This window comes from Anomaloglossus baeobatrachus, chromosome 5 (genome assembly GCF_048569485.1).
Source record: "Anomaloglossus baeobatrachus isolate aAnoBae1 chromosome 5, aAnoBae1.hap1, whole genome shotgun sequence".
NCBI classification, from domain to species: domain Eukaryota; kingdom Metazoa; phylum Chordata; class Amphibia; order Anura; family Aromobatidae; genus Anomaloglossus; species Anomaloglossus baeobatrachus.
The window spans coordinates 554,240,673-554,264,229 of record NC_134357.1 but is presented as its reverse complement, the minus strand read 5'-3'; the positions used below and the strand labels follow the sequence as shown (position 1 = coordinate 554,264,229).

General features: G+C 42.4%; 2 protein-coding genes across 2 annotated transcripts in view; both read right to left on the bottom strand.

The window, feature by feature from the left end:
• Window positions 1-23,557, bottom strand: part of LOC142312983 (uncharacterized) — a 54,410-nt gene that overhangs the window by 538 nt on the left and 30,315 nt on the right. The window contains exon 3 of the mRNA XM_075351972.1: window positions 1-1,976. This exon is cut by the window's left edge and continues 538 nt beyond it. Coding sequence (XP_075208087.1) covers window positions 1,274-1,976 — 703 coding nt within the window. The 3' untranslated portion in view covers window positions 1-1,273. The remainder of the gene's footprint in view (window positions 1,977-23,557) is intronic.
• Window positions 10,451-13,799, bottom strand: LOC142310566 (uncharacterized). The gene is made up of 5 exons (XM_075348086.1): window positions 13,578-13,799; window positions 13,373-13,496; window positions 13,192-13,289; window positions 12,904-12,994; window positions 10,451-10,542 (listed from the first exon to the last, which is right to left on the bottom strand). Exons 1-5 carry the CDS (start codon window positions 13,797-13,799, stop codon window positions 10,451-10,453), a joined length of 627 nt encoding a protein of 208 aa, XP_075204201.1.

Genomic DNA, 23,557 nt, shown 5'->3' with positions numbered 1-23,557 from the left:
CCATTCAAAAATTTGAATTCACAAGGAGTGGACTGCTGCTGGAGTCAGTGCTGCAAGAGCCACCACACACAGATGTATCCAGGATATGGACTACAACTGTCGCATTCCTTATGTCAAGCCACTCATGACCAATAGACAACGCCAGAAGCATCTTACCTGGTCCAAAAAGAAAAAGAACTAGACTATGGCTAAGTGGTCCAAGGTGTTGTTTTTCAGATTAAAGTAAATTTTGCATTTCATTTGGAAATCATGGACCCAGAGTCTGGAAGAGTGGAGAGGCACACAATCCAGGCACAGGTATATGGGTTAAATGTAATAACCCATTTACCTGTGGCCATACATTTCTGTGCTTCAGGACACAACATAAACCACAAGAAAGTTGTCATACTAAAAGGCAACTTCAGATCACAGAATCATCAAAGGGTCTGGGAATACATATTCATTACAATGTTTGACTCTGTCCACACAGGACTAAATCTGTCAGGAGGATTTATGACCCATTAAAAAAAATTTGAGGAGTCTGCTCCAGAGACTGCGAGGGCACCAGACCTTTGATCCTACATGGATATTGGACCAATAAAATTTTCACACCACTAATCAAAGATAATTAAGGATTCACTCACTAAGCTCAGTGTTTGTTTATTTAAATGTCCTTTTATTATACCATCCCTCTGCTCTGTTTGTGTATATATTTGTGTTTCTTCAGATATTTTGTTATACCATACCTGATGAAGGAACTTGAGAAATCTGGAAAGCTTGCCTAATCCCAAAGAGGTCCCTACTTTCAGTGTGTTCAGACACAGGAACCAGCTGTAGTCAGTTATGTTCCAGCTACTCCCTGTATTCATGCTTTTAAGATGAATTTATATATAAAGAAAAAAACTTTTATTCACAAGAACGGTGAGTGCTGCTCCTATTTTTTGTCTCTTTGGAATCTGAACTTTACTAGTGCCTGGAGTTTAACACCTGAAGAGTCTGTGGGGATGTCTTTCAATCACTGATTGCATGCATGTGAGAGGTGCCGGATTTTTTTCTGGTTGGACTTTTTATTACTTTCTAACATCACTTTTATTATTTTAGTTAGCCATTAAAAGGTATCGGAACTACAAGATTATAATTTTGTTTCTCTCAATGAGAGCAATCAATCCTTTTTGTATTTAATTACTGAAATAAATTAACTTTTTGATGATATTGTAATTTATTGATATGCACTTGTATATGGTTTGAGAATTTTTCTTAGTGGTCAAGAAATGACAATTTTCAAGTAAAACTTCTAGGTATGATAATGGCTTCTACCAATGTGAATTTTGTGATGTTCAAAAAGACTGCATTTGTGTGTAAAACATTTCCCACATTCTGAACATGAAAATGGCTTCTCCCCTATGTTAATTCTTTGGTGTTTAAAAAGAGTTGATTTATCTCCAAAACATTTTCCACATTCTGAACATGAAAAAGGCTTCTCACCTGTGTGAGTTCTCTGATGTGTAACAAGATGTGGTTTTTGGTTAAAACATTTCCCACATTCTGAACAAAAAAAGGGCTTTTCTCCAGTGTGAATTCTTTGATGCTGAACAAGTAGTGATGTACGTACAAAACATTTCCCACATTCTGAACATGAATAAGGCTTCTCCCCTGTGTGAGTTCTTTGATGTGTAACAGAATCTGATTTGTGTGCAAAACATTTCCCACATTCTGAACATGAAAAAGCCTTCTCCCCTGTGTGAGTTTTCTGGTGTGTAATAAGATGTAATTTACGTGTAAAACATTTTCCACATTCTGAACATGAAAAAGGCTTCTCTCCTGTGTGAGTTCTCTGGTGTCTAATAAGTTGTGATTTTTGGTTAAAACATTTCCCACATTCTGAACAAAAAAAGGGCTTTTCTCCAGTGTGAATTCTTTCATGCCTAACAAGTAGTGATGTACGTACAAAACATTTCCCACATTCTGAACATGAATATGGCTTCTCCCCTGTGTGATTTTTTTTATGTATTTTTTTAGATTCTAAAGTTGAAAATGTTTTTTTTACTGTAAGAGCACTTCTATTTTGAATGCCTGATTTGTGACTTATATTTTTCTTTATAGTCTGTGATAAAACAGAAGGTAGGACCTGTTTAAAAGAATCAGATGATAGATCTTTGCTGTGAAGAGATGATAGCATATCTGAAATAGTAGAATTCACTTTAGTTATATCTTGTGTGATATCAAGGTCATCTGATTTAAAAAATGAAGATGTCAGCTGTGCCTCTGATCTCCTGGTGCAGTCATCTGCCAAGAATAAAAATTATTTTTAATAATATATAAAAATGTTAGGATATAATTTCTAAATTAGCTTAAGAACTTGCAAGTAATATAGCAATCTATAATTATTATTTACTTGAAACAAAAAACATTCACAATTTAACAGTAGACCTCTGAGCAAGTACTACTAGAATAAGATGTTCAACCCTCTTTGTTCATTTTGCATCTCAAATATTTGAATAATAATCCACCAAATAATGTTTTCTGGCTAAAATTATACCAAAAAAAGTCTACTCCGTCAGTGTAAAAATAGGATGTTTCCACATTGGTTATAGCTGAAAAACTCTTGAAAAGCGATATGGCTTCATAATCCAATCCAAAAAAATTCCAAAGCCAAATGTCATTGATGCTTCTCAGCCTTGCAGTGGCCCAAACACTGTTAGGCTATGTCCGCATATTGCTTTTTTACCTGCTTTTCCACTTCTTTTTCAACTGCAGCGTTTTCATGCCAAAATGCTTGCGTTATGGTTTTCAAGCAAAGTCAATGGGACATTGAGCTTTCTTGTGTGCACTTTGCTGTTCAAAGCGCTGCGTTTAATTTGCATAAATTTGGGCAAAAACTCAACGTTTAAAGAAGCAACATGTCAATTGTTTTTGCCATTTTGGCTGCGTTTCCCATCCATTCAATTTAATAGAAAACTGCAGCGTTTCTAAAAGCACCGGAAAAGCACTAAAAACTCATGAAAACCGCAAGGTGCGCAGAGGCTACTTTCTTTGCGTTTTACATGCATTTTTAAAGCCAAAAGCATTGCCCTTTCTGCCAGAGGATGCTTTTTGAACTGCAACTATCTTGACGCAAAGTGCGGACACAGCCTTAGGCTGTGTGCGCATGTTGTGTTTTTTCATGCGTCTACGCAGCATTTTAAACTGCAGCGTAAATGCATGCGTTGTGCTTCCCCAGCAAAGTCTATGAGAAGTCAGCAAATTCCATGCGCACATTGCTTTTTTTAAATGCAGCGTTTTGGATGCCAAATATTTGACAAAAACCAATGCGTTTATAAAAGCAGCATGTCACTTCTTTTGTGCGTTTTGGTTGCATTTTCCACCCAATGAAATTGATGTTGATGTTGGTCTCTCTCTGTTTGTCTGTCTGTCTCTCTTTCATACTCACCGATCACCGGCGCGGCTCTGCACAACTATTACACTGTTCCGGCGGCTTCTCCTGCTTTTGAAAATGCCGGCCACTCATTATTCTATCTTGTATTAACTGCTTCCCCGCCCACCGGCGCCTATGGTTGGTTGCATTTAGACGCGCCCCCACGCTGAATGACAACTGTCTCATTGCAACCAATCACAGCCACCGGTGGGCACGTCTATAATGTGCAGTGAAATAAATTTAGCCAAGGTAAAGCCACATGGCTGAAGGCTGGTATTCTCAGGATGGGGAGACCCACGTTATGGGAGCCCCCCAGCCTAAAAATATCCGCCAGCAGCCGCCCACAATTGCCGAATCCATTAGAAGCGACAGTCCCGGGACTGTAGGTACTCTAGAGTAGGTACTCTACCCGGCTTATCCCGAATTGCCTTGGTGCGGTGGCAATCTGAGTAATAAGGAATTAATGGCAGTCCATAGCTGCCACTAAGTCCTAGGTTAATCATGGCAGGCGTCTATGAGACATCCCACATGATTAACCTGTAAATTAAAGAAAATAAACACATGCTCCCAAAAAATCCTTTATTTGGAATGAAAAACAAAAAAAAAATCACCCTCTTTCACCACTTTATTAATCCCCAAACAGCCCTCCAGGTCTGTCGTAATCCACACAAGGTCCCACGACGCTTTCAGCTATGCTACATCGAAAGCTGACAGCGAGTGGCCGCAGACCACGACCGCTCTGTCAGCTCCACGCAGCAACTAAAGTGAGTCGCGCTTTGAGAGATGACGTCGCTCAGGTTACCTGCGGCCATCGTTGCGTCCTTCAACTGTGACAGCAAGTCGCCTGAGTGACTGAAGTGATCTGCGGTGCCGTCACTCAGGTGATTTGCGGTCTCGGGTGGAGGACTTCAGCTGGCCGCGGGAAACCGGAGTAACAGCACCGCTGATCGCGCGGCTCACTTCAGTCACTCAGGGGATTTGCGGTCACCGGAGAGTCCTTCACCAGTGACCGCAAATCAGGCCGTGGCACACAGAGCTGCATGATGATAATGAAGTCGGCTGTAGTTCATTCGAGTTCATTCTGATCGCGCGGCTCTGTCTCACAGCTAGCCATGCACTATAGGGATATAGCACAGCCGAGTGGGAACGCACTGTCAAAAATGCATCCAAAATGCATGCATTTTGGATGCATTTTTTATGTCAAATGCAGTGTTTACAGTTGTTAAAATGCTGCCGTTTATTTGTCAAGTCAGAACGCACCGTGCACACATAGCCTAAAGGGGGCTTTACACGGTAGCAATATCGCTAGCAATTTCTAGCGATAGCGACCGTGTAAGTACCCGCCCCCGTCGCGCATGCGATTGTTTGTGATCACTGCCGTAGCGAACATTATCGCTACGCAGCGTCACACATACTTACCTGGTCGGCGGCGTCGCTGTGACTGCCGAACAATCCCTCCTTCAAGGGGGAGGGACGTTCAGCATCACAGCGACGTCACCGCAATGTCACTAAGCGGCCGACCAATCAAAGCAGAGGGGCGGAGATGAGCAGGATGTAACATCCCGCCCACCTCCTTCCTTCCTCATTGCGGCCAGCGGCAGGTAAGGAGACGTTCCTCGCTCATGCGGTGTCACACATAGCGATGTGTGCTGCCGCATGAGCGATGAACCACAACGCTAAACAACCCTTACCGATTTTTGACTTTGGGACGACCTCTCCATGGTGAACGATTTTCACCATTTTTGAGGTCGCTGGTAAGTATTACATGCTGCGATATCGTTAATGACGCCTGATGTGCGTCACTAACAACTTGACCCCGGCAACCAAACATTAACGATATCGTAGCGTGTAAAGCCCCCTTTAGTATCCACATATTGGATGTTACCACAGAGAAAAACCCACATAAAAATTTACAGTGTGTGTGTTTCCTGGAGCTCAAACTGGGCACTATGTGTTGGGCAGTAAAATGGCAGATTTGTAATTTATAAAATAGTCATTTAGACTAAAGTATAATACGATAAATGCTATTTATTAACTATACACTGGAGATCAATATTAGAGAACAACACACAATTTCCTAAATGTTGCGGTCATTGTGTCGTCCTATGTGATTATATCCTAACATGAGGAAACTCGCGGTATTTTAAGCTTATTTCATAAATTGAATTTTTTGAAAAGCACATAATAGAAATGTAAATTAGATAAATGTAAAAGAACGCTGATCAAAATGAGAGAACACTTTCAGATACCTGCAAATTATTGGTGTTAATCTGGCACCTGGTGCTAATTTCCTTCATTATTTGACAAACCCTAATTAACTGTAGTCCATAGAAATACACAATACACTGCTCACACTTTTGTCTTTGTTTTGCAAGTGAAAAAAATGTTTTTATACAGGAGAAACCATATAATTTAACACAACCAATTTATACGTTTTGCCTAAGAGGCCTTGTTCACGGGGCACTAGGAAAAGGAAAATATATACAGTGACTAAACCCATACAGATATATACATTATTTACAATACGAATTTTAGATAAGGATTTTTTCAAAAGTGTGAGAATAATGATAATACACATGAAAAGAAAGGTAAGGGAGGAAGATGAGGGTAGAGGAAAAGATCGTGATGACAATAATTGTTAGGTAGTTATATACTACCTGTAAAGCTGATCTCCTGGTAAGTGTGAGGATGTTGGAGTAATGAGGGCTCCTGTAATATTAAATGCAGGTTATGGTCAGAAATGTATAATAGTACAAATGGGGGAAGAAAAAGAATAAGAAGAAGAGTGATGAGTAGTACCTTTGAATGGCAAGCACTCCCATGCCTGTGCTTTCCTGAATGTAGCCCTGCCATAATGTGAGCGCGTGGACCTTAAATAACGCTAACGCCTGTGCACTAGCCATCTCACAGATTGCAGGGAAATGACGTGTCATAGTGTGCTGTGAGGTGCCGGCGCTGGAGGACGCTTAGTTAGTATATTGTGAGGTATCTGTGTGATAGCGTGCTGTAGCATCCTGGTAGTCATGGAGATGGCAGCGCATGCGCACTGATGAATCTAATGACTCACTGATGTAGCTGGCGCTTGCGTGTTGTGGAGCTTGCTGAGACAACCTTGTAGTCATGGAAATGGTTGCGCATACGCTCTGATGAATCTAGTGACACGCTGTTAGTATCACTGGCCCTTCCATACTGATAGAAATCAAAGCGCATGTGTGAAAAGCACAGCTATGAATCTGTAATGCCCTGTTTACTATCAGTATAGAAAGGCCAGTGATATTAACAGCGCGTCACTGGATTCATCAGCACGCACACGCAACTCCAAAATCCTCACACTTACCAGATCAACCTTAATAGGTAGTATATAACTAAGGGCTGGTTCACACTAAGCGACAGCGACAACGAGGTCGCTGTTACGTCACCATTTTCTGTGACGTAACAGCGACCTTGTAAGTCGCTGTTATGATCGCTGCTTAGCTGTCAAACACAGCAGCCGAAGCAGCGATCATAACCGCGAGAGCAGGGAGCCGCGCACACTGCTTAGCGCTGGGCTCCCTGCTGTCCTAGCTACAGTACACATCGGGTTAATTAACCCGATGTGTACTGCAGCTACATGTGCAGAGATCAGGGAGCCGCGCACACTGCTTAGCGCTGGCTCCTTGCTCTCCTAGCTACAGTACACATCGGGTTAATTACCTGATGTGTACTGCAGCTACATGTGCAGAGAGCCGGAGCCGGCAGCACAGGCAGCGTGAGAGCTGCGGAGGCTGGTAACTAAGGTAAATATCGGGTAACCACCTTGGTTACCCGATGTTTACCCTGGTTACAGCGTACTGCAGCTGCCAGACGCCGGCTCCTGCTCCCTGCTCGCTTCATTTCGTCGCTCTCTCGCTGTCACACACAGCGATCTGTGTGTCACAGCGGGAGAGCGCCTTTGAAGAAAACGAACCAGGGCAGTGTGTAACGAGCAGCGATCTCGCAGCAGGGGCCAGATCGCTGCTCAGTGTCACACACAGCGAGATCGCTAATGAGGTCACTGTTGCGTCACCAAAACCGTGCCGTAGCAGCGATTTCGGTACCGATCTCGCTATGTGTGAAGCACCCTTAACTCTTATTATCATCACTACCTTTTCCTCTACCCTCATCCTCTTCTTTATCGGTCTTATCAAATGTGATATCATGTGCACTGCTTGTATATATTATCTAATATACTAATACTGTAACAACTACTGTATGTGTACACACTTGCTGTAGACTAGCATTATATTGTTATATAGGTACCCCTGACTTTCTACTACCATGTGCTCTCTTTAATATTTAAAAAAATTTAAAAATATTCTGAAATATCCAGATAGGAGATTATTTTCACACTTTTAAAAAAAATCCTTATCGAAAGTTCATATTGTAAATAATATATATATATCTGTATATGTGTTTAGTCACTGTACATATTTTCCTTTTCCTAACGACTCTAGGAACAAGGCCCCTTGGGCGAAAATGTAGGAATTGGTAGTGTTAAATTATATGATTTCTCCTAAATAAAAAAAAATTTTTAACTTACAAAGCAAAGACAAAAATGTGTGTAGTGTATTTCTATGGATTGTAAATAAGGGGTTTAACCCGTACACTAGCACGCGGAAAATACCCCAGTGTGCACGCCATTTAATATTTAAATCCTATGTACCTGGCAGTTTAAGTTTCCAGTTTGCACTGACTTTGCAAAAATGGTGTGCAGTTCCTATGTGACTGAAATCCTCCGATAACAGGTTGTCTAGATGAAGGCCAAAGGGGTGACCCTATCAGCCATAACAAAAGAAGTTGGTCGATCTAACTCTGTAATTTCGAGAATATTGCTTCTATACAACATCTCAAACTCTTTCAAGTCCTCCAAGAAGGCTGGTCGCCCTCAAAAGACAAATGCAAGAGAGGACAGGATAATGGGGAAAATCTCCATGGGTAATCTATCCAAGACTTCAGCTGGAATTACTAGCCAGAGTTCAGCACAGAACAGGGTAAGAATCTATCTCGTCATACAGTGTCATGATGTTTAAGAGAATTTGGGCTGAAAGCCCACTCTGAAGTGACCAAACCTCTCATTAGCAGAAAGAATCAAAAGGAGCATGTTGTGTGGACAGAGGTGAAGTGGTCCATAGTTCATTTTAATGATTAAAGTTTAATTTATTTGGGTCTGATGGGAAATATTATATTTGTTGACAATTTGGGGAAAGACTAAACCCAAAGTGTAGTAAGAAGTCAGTGAAAGGCGATAAAGTAAAGGCCCCGTTACACGCAACGACGATCTAACGATAGATCGCCGGGGTCACGGATTCCGTGACGCATATCCGGCATCGATAGCGACGTAGTTGCGTGTGACAACAACGAACGGCCGTTAACGATCAAAAATACTCACCTTATCGTTGATCGTTGACACGTCGTTCATTTTCAAAGGTCGGAGGTTGTTCGTTGTTCCCGAGGCAGCACACATCGTAATGTGTGACACCTCGGGAACGACGAACTACAGCCTACCTGCGGCCGCCGGCAATGAGGAAGGAAGGAGGTGGGCGGAATGTTACGGCCGCTCATCTCCGCCCCTCCGTTTCTATTGGGCGGCCGCTTAGTTACGCCGCTGTGATGCTGCAAGAACCGCCCCCTCAGAAAGGAGGCGGTTCGCCGGCAACAGCGACGTCGCTAGACAGGTAAGTCCGTGTGACGGCTCCCAACGATTTAGCCCGTGATGCACAAACGACGGGGGCGGGTGCTTTCACCAGCGATATCGCTGCGTGTAAAGCCCCCTTTAGTGTCATGGTTTGGTGAATGTTTTCTGCAGCAGGCGTTGGACCTCTCATACAGCTACATGGCAGAGTGAATGCAAGTGTGTATCAGAACCTTCTTCAACAACATGTGGTTCTTAATTTGCGTTCATCACTCAATCAGCCAGCAATTTCCATGCAGGACAATGCTCCCTATCACACAGCAAAATGGGTAAAGCAATTCCTTGAAACAGAGAACACTGAAACAATGAAATGGCCGCCCAGAGTCCTGATCTAAACCCAATAGAAAACCTCTGGAAAATCCTTGATGACAAAGATATGGCCAAGAAACCCACAACAGTCAAAAAACTGTGGAAGAGACTGGAAGAAGAGAGGAAAAAAATCCCACCAGAGCAGTATGAAAGACTAGTGATATCCATGGCTGCAGATGTGCTGAAGTCATTCACAGCGACAGCTGGTACATGTCCTACTGATTGGTGATTTGTTACCGTCACAAAATTTAGTTATAATCTTTCTCTGTGCTACAGTCATTGCTATTCTCTAATTCTGATCATCACGTTTTGGACAAAATCAAGGTTTTAGGATGATAAACTTTGGATCTTTTGTAAAACACTATTCTAGTGCCAAAAACTTTCAAATGTTGATCAATGTAGATTACATTATTTCTGAAAAAAGCAAGTGACCATACATTGTTCTCTAATTTTGATCTCCAGTGTATGTTGCAGTATCACTATTTTTTATAAGAACAACCATATCCAATGTTTGAACACTTCTAATTAATTTAATTTTTTTTAGTGAATTTCATATTTTTTTTAGGTGATCAGGAAACAAATCAATCTTAAATTACAACTAAGATAAAGTAGAATATGACACAGAAAAAAATCTCAGGAACACTGGGATCAGATTCAGCATTACAAAGGCGTTATCATGTAAAGTGACAGATGTCAGATTGGAGAAATGGGGCCTGGATAGGAGCAGAAAACTGGCTGCAGTGGAAAGCCATGAAATAAGAGCGGCTTTGGTACTAACTACTATAGAGAAAACTGTGACTATAGACAATAACACATCCACTAAAATGATCGCCCTCCACCCCGACAGCCTTCACCATCAGTGATTTAGTAACTGGAGGTGACACATCTGGAGTAATTAGAGTATGTGGCTCGGGGGCTCTCGGCAATCCAAACTATTGGAGGAACCAATTAATTTTGTCAGATGAGTTTCTTGAAAAAATATTAGACATTTAGAGAGAACTTTTTAACATAGTCCAGTAAACCGGAGTTGTACTCATTTAAGATGGACCATTGGAGCCACTATGAGTTCTGGCCAGAAAAGTAGAGGACGTATTAGTGCTCCCCATTTCAGGAGCGATTGTGCAGTAATCTGAATTCATTAGGATCAGAAACATAATAGAATTAATGACGATCCTGTAGATGTGAGTAACTGTATTTTAGAGCCATCAACCACGCACAGCTTAGCGATTTATTATGGCGCAGGTGTGATGTTCTTTGTATAGTTTATCACAATCCTCTTTGTAGCGTTTTTTTTATTTTGTATTAATAATAGTGATTTACTATACTATATACTGAGGATCGCGGTATATGCGGGTGTGTGTGCGGCAGAGCATTGTGGGCGTGCGTGAGGCAGAGCATTGCAGGCGGGAGTGCGTGCATGCGGCAGAGCATTGCAGGCAGGCGTGTGTGCGGGAGAGCATTGCGGGCGTGCGGGAGAGCATTGCAGGCAGGTGGGCAGGCGTACGGCAGAGCATTGCAAACGGGCGTGCGGCAGAACATTGCGGGTAGGCGTGCGTGGGGCAGAGCATTGAAGGCAGGCGTGCGTCAAAGCATCGCGGTCGGGCGTACATGCGGCAGAGCATTGCGGGCGGGCGTGCATGCGGCAGAGCATTGCTGGTACGGGGCGTGCAGACCGGCAGAGCATTGCTGGTACAGGGCGTGCAGAGCGCTATGTGGGGAGCACTATGCAGCTGTCCTTGGTGACACTTTAGATATTAGGATCACTTTTCGGTCACCAACAAAATGGCTTCGTACTGTGATCCCAAATTTCTTCTTCCCTTATCTTTTTGGAAACACCCAGATTGATTGGGAGGGGGGGGGAGGGGTGACATTACACACAGGAGAGCAGATTCCTCCCACTTTTACTGCAGTAGTTCTACAGTAGGATTTCAGAAGCTGCTGCCTCTAGTGATTAAGAGTGTTAAATATAATTTTTTTTCCATTTTTTTTATATTTTGCTCAATTAAAAACAAATAATATCTAAACAAATCATTAAAACATTAATACTTTACATTTTTTCAGTTAATTTTTTTTTTTTTTTGGACGACACCTTCCCTTTAAATATTCTAAATGTCCCATGTGTAACTCAGAGGCTGCAGATCTATTTCACTTGTATTGTGAATGCCCGGAAAGTAGGAATTTCACTGCTCATGGAATGGTGTCTCATCATAAAAGGGAAGTTTGGCAAGAAAGACTGGACCTTTGTACCTGATGAAAGCATATTGTCTGCTGAAACGCGTTGTATTAATAGGAGCTTATAATTAATAAAGTACAACATTTAATATCAGCAAGTGGTTCCTTATGCGCTACATTAGACCGAAAGAACTCTTTTCCATGGACCTTTGTAACGACCTTGCTCTGCGGCTATAGATCAAAGTATGATTTTGGGATGTGCGATTCATGTATTTTTCTTCAAGTGTGCTACTCACCAGCATCATTACCCTCCACTTTCTCTTAGGGGTCCACCATACAGATTAGATTTTTCTTCTCCGATTTCCTAAGTTGTCTGCACATTCTATGTACGCTGTCATTTGGCTTTGCAGATTAGAGATATGGGCAGCTAAGGGTCAACGTCTTCTAATTTTCAGGGGATAGGGTGGATTCTACCTGTAAGATCTGGCTGAACCAGATCTCACTCCAACAGAAGGGCGTCCAATATCCAAATTAATCAAATGAAAATAATATCTCTCCTTCACTGGTACAGAAGACTGCACCAAGAAAAATCTCCAAAAACTGCATAAACCACCACAGCAAAAATGGGGACAGTTTTGGGTGGAGGAGAATGTGGTGGTCTACAGACCAGAATTTAATACCCATAAAAATAATAAACTTTATTAGTAATCAATTAAAAGATTTTCAATCAACGAAAACATCAAACATACAAAAGTGCATGTAGTGTGAAGGTGCACACTGAGTGGCCAGGTGTAGGAAAGCTTATGGAGGGGTCTGAGGGTGGTATAGATGAAGTATTGATAATATGGACCAGGAAGGGTTATATCTGTCCCTGATCTGTGTCCTACCTACCAATGGGGCTTTAAGCACCCTAGATTTGTGATGCCCCCATTCCACGGCGGCTCGCCCTCGCTGTTCCTAACTACCTGATTGAATAGCCTTCCTGGTCCATATTATCAATACTTCATCTATACCACCCTCAGACCCCTCCATAAGCTTTCCTACACCTGGACACTCAGTGTGCACCTTCACACTACATGCACTTTTGTATGTTTGATGTTTTGGTTGATTGAAAATCTTTTAATTATTTTTATGGGTATTAAATTCTGGTCTGTATACTAAGGTACCCTAGCCTATACAATTCTGGTTTGTTGAATGTGGTGGTCTAGCAGCAGAATGGTGACCATTTGATATGCCGGACTACAACCCTGATAAAGCAGCCACAGCCGGTGACTGAGAAGAATCTGTGACTTCTCTGCATTTAGTGGTCACTACTCACCTGGGCGGTTATCTGTAGGAATCTCCTCTTTACTCCGCTCATCACCCCTCACATATGTCTCTGTAGTATTAATATGGGGCAGATCTTCACCCTGAAACAAATATTGTAAAAGTCACAGACAGATGGAGAAGTCCCATCTATGATCAGCTCTAATCCTGCCATCTCCACCGCTCTCATTACACAAGTATAACACATATAATACTGGAGGATAAAACAAGACTGAGCACAAGACCTTCACAGCCGTCTACACATCATAGGGAGATTTCATGGCACCTTCTCTCCATCTACCTGATGATCCTGAGGAACATCGGGATCTTCTTGTTTACAGTCCTGTGGGAGAAGAGGACGGGGACATCTCTCTGGTGTTGTCCTCTTACTGGATAGACCTGGAGGAGACACATACAGGGACTGAATTCATTCCTTACATACAGATAATTATAGGCCGTGTGTATTTAGTCCTGTCTATTACCTGGTGATGTGAGGGGCTGGGGAACCTCCATCATGACGTCCTTGTAGAGATCTTTGTGTCCTTCTAAATACTCCCACTCCTCCATGGAGAAATAGACGGTGACGTCCTGACACCTTATAGGAACCTGACACATACAATGATACCGTCACCCCCGATCCCTTCATAGCGTTACTGTATAATGTCCCAGCATTCCCAGCAGTGTCACCTCTCCAGTCAGCAGCTCAATCATCTTGTAGGTGAGTTCTAGGATCTTCTGGTCATTGATGTCCTCATGTATCGGGGAGTGAGGTGGAGGCCCCGTGATTGGGCTCAGGGGTCTTCCCCATCCCTCAGACACAGGGGCCTGACAGCGCTCACTAGAGGTCTTCTTCACTACTGTGTAATCCTGGTTATGGAGAGACACGGTAAGAAATCTCACTCCAGACATTTCCAGAGTCCTCACCTCTCCAGTTCTGTCCATCTGTTATTCCCATAGATAAGAATGATGTAATGTGACGTCATCAGAATCTCTCACCTCTCCAGTAAGCCGAAAGAGGATCTCTAGGGTGAGGTGTAATAGCCTCTCCGCCATCTTGTCCTTGTCCATATCCATCCTTCCCCGAACACTTAGGAGAATCCTCTTATATAGAAGATCTCCACTGAGAGAATCCGATATTGTAGGGACCTGAATGGGGAGAAGATGACGATGTAACAGCATAAATACAGTTGATCGAACCCGCCAAAATCCGGGACCAGCAGATCACTGCCGGATTGAAAAAAAAAAGTCCGGATCCGCTCCGGATTCCGGTGCCCATATAAGTCTATGGGAACCAGAGTCTGGAGATTAAAAGCATTTGTGGAGGGGATAGGGGGGTAGAAGCGCTCGCGGTGTACTCACCCGAGACTGTGTCATGGCAGCAGTCTCCTCCCGGGTCACGCTTTTCCCTTCCGGAGCAGACAATTCAATATTCATTGTTTTGCTTGCCCACTGGTGCGTTTAACTGGTTGCAGCTGACTGGAACCAATCACAGACGGCAGGACGGCCGGTGGGCGGGCAAAGCAGTGCAAGTGTCTGCGGGTCAGAATGGTGAAAATGCATGTGTTTCAGAAACACATGCACGTTCCTGTCAGAAGTGTGCGTGGCTGTGCCGGTGATGCAGCTTTTTTTTATTATTATTATTATTTTTAAATAATAAAAAAAAAAAAAAAGACGTGCAGTCCCAACTAATTTTGATACCAGGCCAAGATAAAGCCAGCTGGGGGCTGGTATCCTCAGCCCGCAGCTGCCCGGTATTGCTGCATCTATTAGATGTGACAATCCCAGTGCCACTGGAGCATTTGCCAATTGGGCACCCTTCGTGTCCTGTTACACCCCTATTACATGCACTTCCAAAAGGTGCATAAAAACCAATTTCCACCGAAATTTAGACCCATCACCTCAGGAATAGGGTCCATCACAGAGCACCTTTCTGAGTGGTTAGACAACCATTTACAATGGCTAGCCAAAACTTCTCCTAGTTACACACAAGACAGCAAACATGTATTGAACATGCTTAATCATATGGGATGGCAGTGCAATAATGGTTGGTTAACATGTGATGTTTGCACACTTTACACTTCCATCCCACACCAACTGGCTATTTGAGCATTAAAATCCCAACTTGCAAAATATTCGAATTCTACACAGGAGTTGCAACAGTATATTTTGGAGGTAACTGTTTTTTTGCTGAAAAATAACTGCTTCATGTTTTTGGGAGATTATTATTTGCAGACACAGGGAAGTTCGATGGGGGCTCCTTTCTTCCCTTCCCTTGCGAACATATTTATGTTTTGGTGGGAGGAAGAATTCATATTTAATATCAAAAATCCATTTTGTCATAATCTGTCGATTTATCTTAGATATATTGACGATATTTTGATTATTTGGAATGGCCCCATGGATAACATAGAAAATGTTGTGTCATACATAAATAACAATCCATATAATTTGACATTTACCTATCAAACCCATCCTTTTGAAATCCAATTCTTGGATATGGCTTTCACAGGGAATACTAAGAATGGGAACATAGATTGCAAACTGTTCCGAAAACCTGCCGCAGGAAATTCTATTTTACATGCAAGCAGTTGTCATCCAAATGATGTCATAGATAACATCCCCACAGGGGAATATGTGAGAGCCAAACGCTGCTGTACAAAACAAAGCGATTTAAAAAAAGAATGTGATAGAATTGATATGCGGTTTTTGGCCAGGGGATATTCCCATAAAAAGATGAAACAAGCTAAAATGAAGATTGATGTCAAAAACAGAGAGCAATACAGTGCCTTGCAAAAGTATTCGGCCCCTCTGAATTTTTCAACCTTTTTCCACATTTCAGGCTTCAAACATAAAGATAAAAATGTTAATGTTATGGTGAAGAATCAACAAGTGGGGCACAATTGTGAAGTTGAACGAAATTTATTGCTTATTTTAAACTTTTATAAAAAATAATAAACTGAAAATTGGGGCGTGCAATATTATTCGGCCCCTTTAAGTTAATACTTTGTAGCGCCACCTTTTGCTGCGATTACAGCTGCAAGTCGCTTGGGGTATGTCTCTATCAGTTTTGCACATTGAGAGACTGAACTTCTTGCCCATTCTTCCTTTGCAAACAGCTGGAGCTGAGTGAGGTTGGATGGAGAGCGTTTGTGAACAGCAGTTTTCAGCTCTCTCCACAGATTCTCGATTGGATTCAGGTCTGGACTTTGACTTGGCCATTCTAACACCTGGATAAGTTTATTTGTGAACCATTCCATTGTAGATTTTGCTTTATGTTTTGAATCATTGTCTTGTTGAAAGACAAATCTCCGTCCCAGTCTCAGGTCTTTTGCAGACTCCAACAGGTTTTCTTCAAGAATGGTCCTGAATTTGGCTCCATCCATCTTCCCATCAATTTTAACCATCTTTCCTGTCCCTGCTGAAGAAAATTAGGCCCAAACCATCATGCTGCCACCACCATGTTTGACAGTGGGGATGATGTGTTCAGAGTGATGAGCTGTGTTGCTTTTACGCAAAACATATCATTTGGCATTGTGCCCAAAAAGTAAAATTTTGGTTTTATCTGACCAGAGCACCTAATTTCACATGTTTGGTGTGTCTCCCAGGTGGCTTGTGGCAAACTTTAAACAACACTTTTTATGGATCTCTTTGAGAAATGGCTTTCTTCTTGCCACTCTTCCATAAAGGCAGATTTGTGCTGTCCTATGGACAGACTCTCCCACCTCAGCTGTAGATCTCTTCAGTTCATCCACAGTGATCATGGGCCTCTTGGCTGCATCTCTGATCAGTCTTCTCTTTGTTTGAGATGAAATTTTTAAGGGACGGCCGGGTCTTGGTAGATTTGCAGTGGTATGATACTCCTTCCATTTCAATATGATCGCTTGCACAGTGCTTCTTGGGATGTTTAAAGTTGTGGATATCTTTTTGTAACCAAATCCGGCTTTAAACTTCTCCACAGCAGTTTCACGGACCTGCCTGTTGTGTTCGTTGGTCTTCATGATGCTTTCTGTGCTTTAAACCGAACACTTTGACTATCACAGAGCAGGTGCATTTATACAGAGACTTGATTACACAGAGGTGGATTATATTTATCATCAGTCATTTAGGACAATATGGATCATTCAGAGATCCTCAATGAACTTCTGGAGTGAGTTTGCTGCACTGAAAGTAAAGGGGACGAATAATATTGCACGCCCCAATTTTCAGTTTATTCTTTTTTACAAAAGTTTAAAATAAGCAATACATTTCGTTCAACTTCACAATTGTGTCCCACTTGTTGTTGATTCTTCACCATAACAATAAAATTTTTATCTTTATGTTTGAAGCCTGAAATGTGGGAAAAGGTTGAAAAATTCAAGGGGGCTGAATACTTTCGCAAGGCACTGTATCTGGAATTTAAAAGGAGAGAAAAAACATTGAAAATAAATTGAGTTTTTTCTACCAATTTTAGTAGAGATTAATATGATGTCCATATTATTAAAAAATGTCTTTGTGTTGTCCTCTGATGAGACACTTAACCGTATTCTTGGCGATGGTATAAAATTTGTTCCCACACGAAACACTACTTTGGGTGCCCTCCTTTCACCTAGCGATCACTTGAATAAAAGCAAAAAAATTGATAATAACACGAATTGGCTATCCACATGTGGGTCATACAGGTGCGGCAAAAAAAACGTGCGGCTTATGCAAGTACATGATCAACACTAAAAACTTCTTTTCTTATTCTACTAATAGGAAGTTTGACATTAAAAGTATGATGAACTGTGGATCAAATCATGTAATATTCAGGTTTTCATGCACTACATGTCACTTACAATATATTAGATATACAACACGCACACTAAGAAAAAGAATATCGGAACACATCTATGATGCGGTAAATAATTCTACCAGAAGTCCGTCGGGTGCTTCTCAGCATTTTATTGACGCACATAATGGCAATATGGATAGCCTACGAGTGAACGCGATAGAGAGGGTGGTATTGCCGAAACGGGGAGGAGACAGAAAAAGTATTCTACATTATAAAGAGACAAAATGGATTTTCACTATGGAAACAAGAATCCCCTCTGGCCTAAATATTAAAAAGGATTTATTGTATATTTATTAATCCAAGGTGTTCGGTTTATACAAATTTGGTGCATTTGCATATGTATGTCCTAACCTGCTGCTGACCTCATGTCCGGTTTTGTATGTTTTTAAGTATGGATTCATTGTGGCTCGGTATAGAGACAGAGTAGGACGCAAGTCCGAAACGTGTCCTCCTTTCCACCCCTGAACATGATGGAATTTTAACTATATGGAATAAAGCTTTCTAATTTTTTTTTTATCAACTCTTGGACTTTGTGCTGGATCTCATCCTTCTAATTTTGACCTGCAACGGTGGCTGACTTTCTTTGGTCCGTGCACAGTCAGATAAATGGTCTCCTAGGATCAGGTGAGCCGGATTACCCCTTTTTCTGCTTGAAACCCCTGTATACAGTATAAGCCCCCACAAAGCCTCTCTATATACAGTATAAACCCCCACACAGCCTCCTATATACAATAGAACCCCCCACACAGCCTCCCTATATACAGTATAAGCCCCCACACAGCCTCTCTATATACAGTATAAGCCCCCACACAGCCTCTCTATATACAATATAAGCCTCCACACAGCCACTCTATATACAGTATGAGCCCCCACACAGCCTCTCTATATACAGTATAAGCCTCCACACAGCCTCTCTATATACAGTATAAGCCCCCACACAGACACTCTATATACAGAATAAGCCCCCACACAGCCTCTCTATATACAGTATAAGCCTCCACACAGCCACTCTATATACAGTATGAGCCCCCACACAGCCTCTCTATATACAGTATAAGCCCCACACAGCCTCTCTATATACAGTATAAGCCCCCACACAGCCTCTCTATATACAGTATAAGCCTCCACACAGCCACTCTATATACAGTATGAGCCCCCACACAGCCTCTCTATATACAGTATAAGCCCCCACACAGCCTCTCTATATACAGTATAAGCCCCCACACAGACACTCTATATACAGAATAAGCCCCCACACAGCCTCTCTATATACAGTATAAGCCTCCACACAGCCACTCTATATACAGTATGAGCCCCCACACAGCCTCTCTATATACAGTATAAGCCCCCACACAGCCTCTCTCTATACAGTATAAGCCCCCACACAGCCTCGGTATATACATTATAAGCCCTCACACAGTCTCCTATATACAGTATAAGCCCCCACACAGCCAATATACAGTATAAGCCTCCACACAGCCACTCTATATACAGTATGAGCCCCCACACAGCCTCTCTATATACAGTATAAGCCCCCACACAGCCTCGGTATATACATTATAAGCCCTCACACAGTCTCCTATATACAGTATAAGCCCCCACACAGCCTCCAATATACAGTATAAGCCTCCACACAGCCACTCTATATACAGTATAAGCCCCCACACAGCCTCTCTATATACAGTATAAGCCCCCACACAGCCTCTCTATATACATTATAAGCCCTCACACAGCCACCTATATACAGTATAAGCCCCTACACAGCCACCCTATATACAGTATAAGCCTCCACATAGCCTCCTATATACAGTATAAGCTCCCAGACAGCCTCCTATATACAGTATAAGCGCCCACACAGCCTCTCTATATACAGTATGAGCCCCCCACACAGCCTCCTATATACAGGATGAGCCCCCACATAGCCTTCTATATACAGTATAAGCCACCCATACAGCCTCTCTATATACAGTATAAATCCCCACACAGCCTCTCTATAGATTATTATTATTTATTATTATTATTATTATAGCGCCATCAATTCCATGGCACTTTACATGTGAAAGGGGTATACATAATAGGGACAAGTACAATAATCATAAACAATACAAGGCACAGACAGGTACAGGAGGATAAAGGTCCCTGCCCGTGAGGGCTCACAGTCTACAAGGGATAGGTGAGGATACAGTAGGTTAGGGTAGAACTGGTTGTGCGGCGCTATATCAGACTGAGGGTTACGGCAGGTTGTAGGCTTGTCGGAAGAGGTGGGTCTTCAGGTTCCTTTTGAAGCTTGTCAAGGTAGGCGAGAGTCTGATGTGTTGTGGCAGAGCATTCCAGAGTATGGGGTAGGCACGGGAGAAATCTTGGATGCGATGGTGGGAAGAGGAGATGAGAGGGGAGTAGAGAAGGAGATCTTGTGAGGATCGAAGGTTACGTGCAGGTAAGTACAAGGAGATGTAGGGAGGAGACAGGTTGTGAATGTCTTTATATGTCATGGTCAGTGTTATTTTGAACTGGAGTCGTTGAGCAATGGGAAGCCAGTGAAGGGATTGGCAGAGAGGAGAGGTCGGGGAGTAGCGGGGGGGCAGGTGGATTAGCCGGGCAGCATAGTTTAGAATAGATTGTAGGGGTGCGAGACTGTTAGAAGGGAGGCCACAGAGCAGGAGTTTGCAATAATCCAGGCGGGAGATAATAAGGGCATGTACTAGGGTTTTTGCAGCATCTTGGGAAAGTATGGATCCGGGAAATATTTTTGAGTTGGAGGCGGCAGGAGGTGAAGAGGGCTTGGATGTGTAGCTTGAAAGAGAGATCAGAGTCTAGGATTACTCCCAGGCAGCGAGCACGTGGCACTGGGGAAAGTGAGCAGACATTGACATTGATGGATATGTCAGGTGGGGGGCCTTGAGTGAGGAGGAGGAAAGACAATGAATTCTGTTTTGTCCATGTTCAGTTTTAGGAATCGAGCTGAGAAAAAAGATGAAATAGCAGACAGACATTTTGGGATTCTGGTTAGTAGGGAGGTGATGTCCGGTCCAGAGAGGTAGATCTGTGTATCATCAGCGTAGAGATGATACTGAAAGCCGTGGGACTCTATGAGCTGTCCCAGGCCAAAGGTGTAGATGGAGAACAGCAGGGGTCCAAGAACTGAACCTTGGGGGACCCCGACAGATAGGGGGTGAGATGAGGAAGTGGTGTGAGAGTGGGAGACGCTGAAAGTTCGGTTGGTTAAGTATAAGGAGATCCAAGATAGCGCCAAGTCTGTGATGCCCAAAGATGAGAGAATTTGTAGTAGAAGGGAGTCGTCTACTGTGTCAAAGGCAGAGGACAGGTCCAGGAGGAGGAGGACAGAGTAGTGTCGCTTGGCTTTTGCGGTGAGTAGGTTGTTAGTGACTTTGGTCAGGGCAGTTTCAGTGGAATGATGTGGTCGGAAGCCAGATTGTAACCGGTCAAAAGAGAGAGGAGGAAGAGAGGTGTGAGGACAGTTCAAGATGGACATGCTGTTCCAGTAGTTTTGAGGCATATTGGAGAAGTGATATGTGGTGATAGTTTGACACAGAGGAAGGGTCAAGGGAGGGCTTTTTGAGGTTGGGTGTGATGGAGGCATGTTTAAAGCATGAAGGGAATACACCAGTTGTTAGTGATAGGTTGAAGAGATGGGTTAGGGTCGGGAGGAAGACTGTGGTGAGATTGCGGATGAGGTGGGATGGGAGTGGATCAAGCAGGCAGGTTGTGAGATGTGATCTTGAGAATAGAGTGGAAAGATGATTTTCCGTCATGGTGGAGAAGCTGGATTTGGAGGAATGTATGTATGAGTCCCCACATAACCTCTCTATATACAGTATAAACCCACACACAGCCTCCTATATACAGTATGAGCCCCCACAAAGCCTCTCTATGTACATTATAAACCCCCACACAGCCTCTTATATACAGTATAATCCCCCACACAGCCTCCTATATACAGTATAATCCCCCACACAGCCTCTCTATATACAGTATAAGCCCCCACACAGCCTCTCTATATACAGTATAAGCCCCCACACAGCCTCTCTATATACAGTATAATCCCCCACACAGCCTCTCTATATACAGTATAAGCCCCCACACAGCCTCTCTATATACAGTATAAGCCCCCACATAGCCTCCTACATACAGCATGTGTCCCTTATAGTCTCATATACATAATAATAATAATAATAATATTTATTCACTTATATAGCGCTATTAACCCCTTCACCCCCGGTCACTAAAACACCCTAATGACCGGGCCATTTTTTGCAATTCTGACCAGTGTCACTTTGACAGGTTATAACTCTGGAACACTTCTGAATCAGTTTTTTTGTGACATATTGTACTTCATTATAGTCGTAAATTTAGGCCGATATTTTTTGCTTTTATTTGTGAAAATTTTGGGAAATTTTTTAAAAAAATCCACAATTTTCAAAAGAATTATGTCACACAAAATAGTTGCTAAATAACATTTCCCGTATGTCGAATTTACACCAGCGCAATTTTCGAAAGAATTTTTTTTTTCGTTAGGAAGTTAGAAGGGTTCAAAGTTCATCAGCAATTTTTCATTTTTCCAACAAAATTTACAAAATCATTTTTTTACAGACCACATCACATTTGAAGTGACTTTGAGCGGCCGAAGTGACAGAAAATACCCAAAAGTGACCCCATTCTAAAAACTGCACCCCTCACACTGCTCAAAACCACATCCAATCCATTATTAACCCTTCAGGTGTTTCACAGAAACCAAAGCAATGTGCAAGGAAAAAATGAAAATTTTACTTTTAAACACAAAAATGTTACTTTAGCCATAAAATTTTGCATTTTCACAAGGGAGAAAAGAGAAAGTGCACCCTACAATTTATTGTGCATTTTCTCCTGCGTACGCTGATACCCCATATGTGGTAAAAATCAAATATTTGGGCACACGGCAGAGGTCGGAAGGTAAAGCGCGCCATTCGAATTTTTGAACGCAAAATTAGCTGCACTCATTAGCGGACGCCATGATGGGTTTGAAGACCCCCTGAGGTGCCTAAACAATGGAGCCCCCCACAAGTGACCCCATTTTGGAAACTAGAGCCCTCAAATAATTTTTCTAGATGTTTGTTGAGCACTTTGAACCCCTGGGGGATTCACAGAAGTTTATAACATTGAGTCGTGAAAAGAATTTTTTTTTACCACAAAACTGTTGCTTCAACTAGGTAGCTTTTTAATTTTTACAAGGGTATCAGGAAAAAATGCACCATAAAATTTATTGTGCATTTTTTCCTAAGTACGACGATACCTCATATGTGGTAAAAATCAATTGCAGGGCTCTGAAGGGAAGGAGCGCCATTCGAATTTTTGAGTGCAAAATTAGCTGGACTCATTAGCGGACGCCATGTCGGGTTTGGAGACCCCCTGAGGTGCCTAAACAATGGAGCTCCCCCACAAGTGACCCCATTTTGGAAACTAGACCCCTCAATAAATGTATCTAGATGTTTGCTGAGCCTTTTGATCTCCCAAGGGCTTCACAGAAGTTGATAACGTTGAGCCGTGAAAATATATATATTTTTTTTACCACAAAACTGTTACTTGAAACAGGTAGCTTTTTTTTCTCAAGGGTATCAGGAAAAAAAGGACCCTAAAACGTATTGTGCAATTTCTCCTGAGTACGCAGATACCTCATACAGTTAGGTCCAGAAAAATTTGGACAGTGACACAATTTTCGCGAGTTGGGCTCTGCATGCCACCACATTGGATTTGAAATGAAACCTCTACAACAGAATTCAAGTGCAGATTGTAACGTTTAATTTGAAGGTTTGAACAAAAATATCTGATAGAAATTGTAGGAATTGTACACATTTCTTTA

Coding starts and splice junctions, on each gene's coding strand:
- LOC142310566 (XM_075348086.1), bottom strand. CDS start 13,799: ATGTCTGGAGTGAGATTTCTTACCGTGTCTCTCCATAACCAGGATTAC. Junction 13,290..13,372: donor CCAGCCCCTCACATCACCAG/GTAATAGACAGG, acceptor TGTCTCCTCCAG/GTCTATCCAGTAAGAGGACA. Junction 12,995..13,191: donor ATGTTCCTCAGGATCATCAG/GTAGATGGAGAG, acceptor TATTTGTTTCAG/GGTGAAGATCTGCCCCATAT.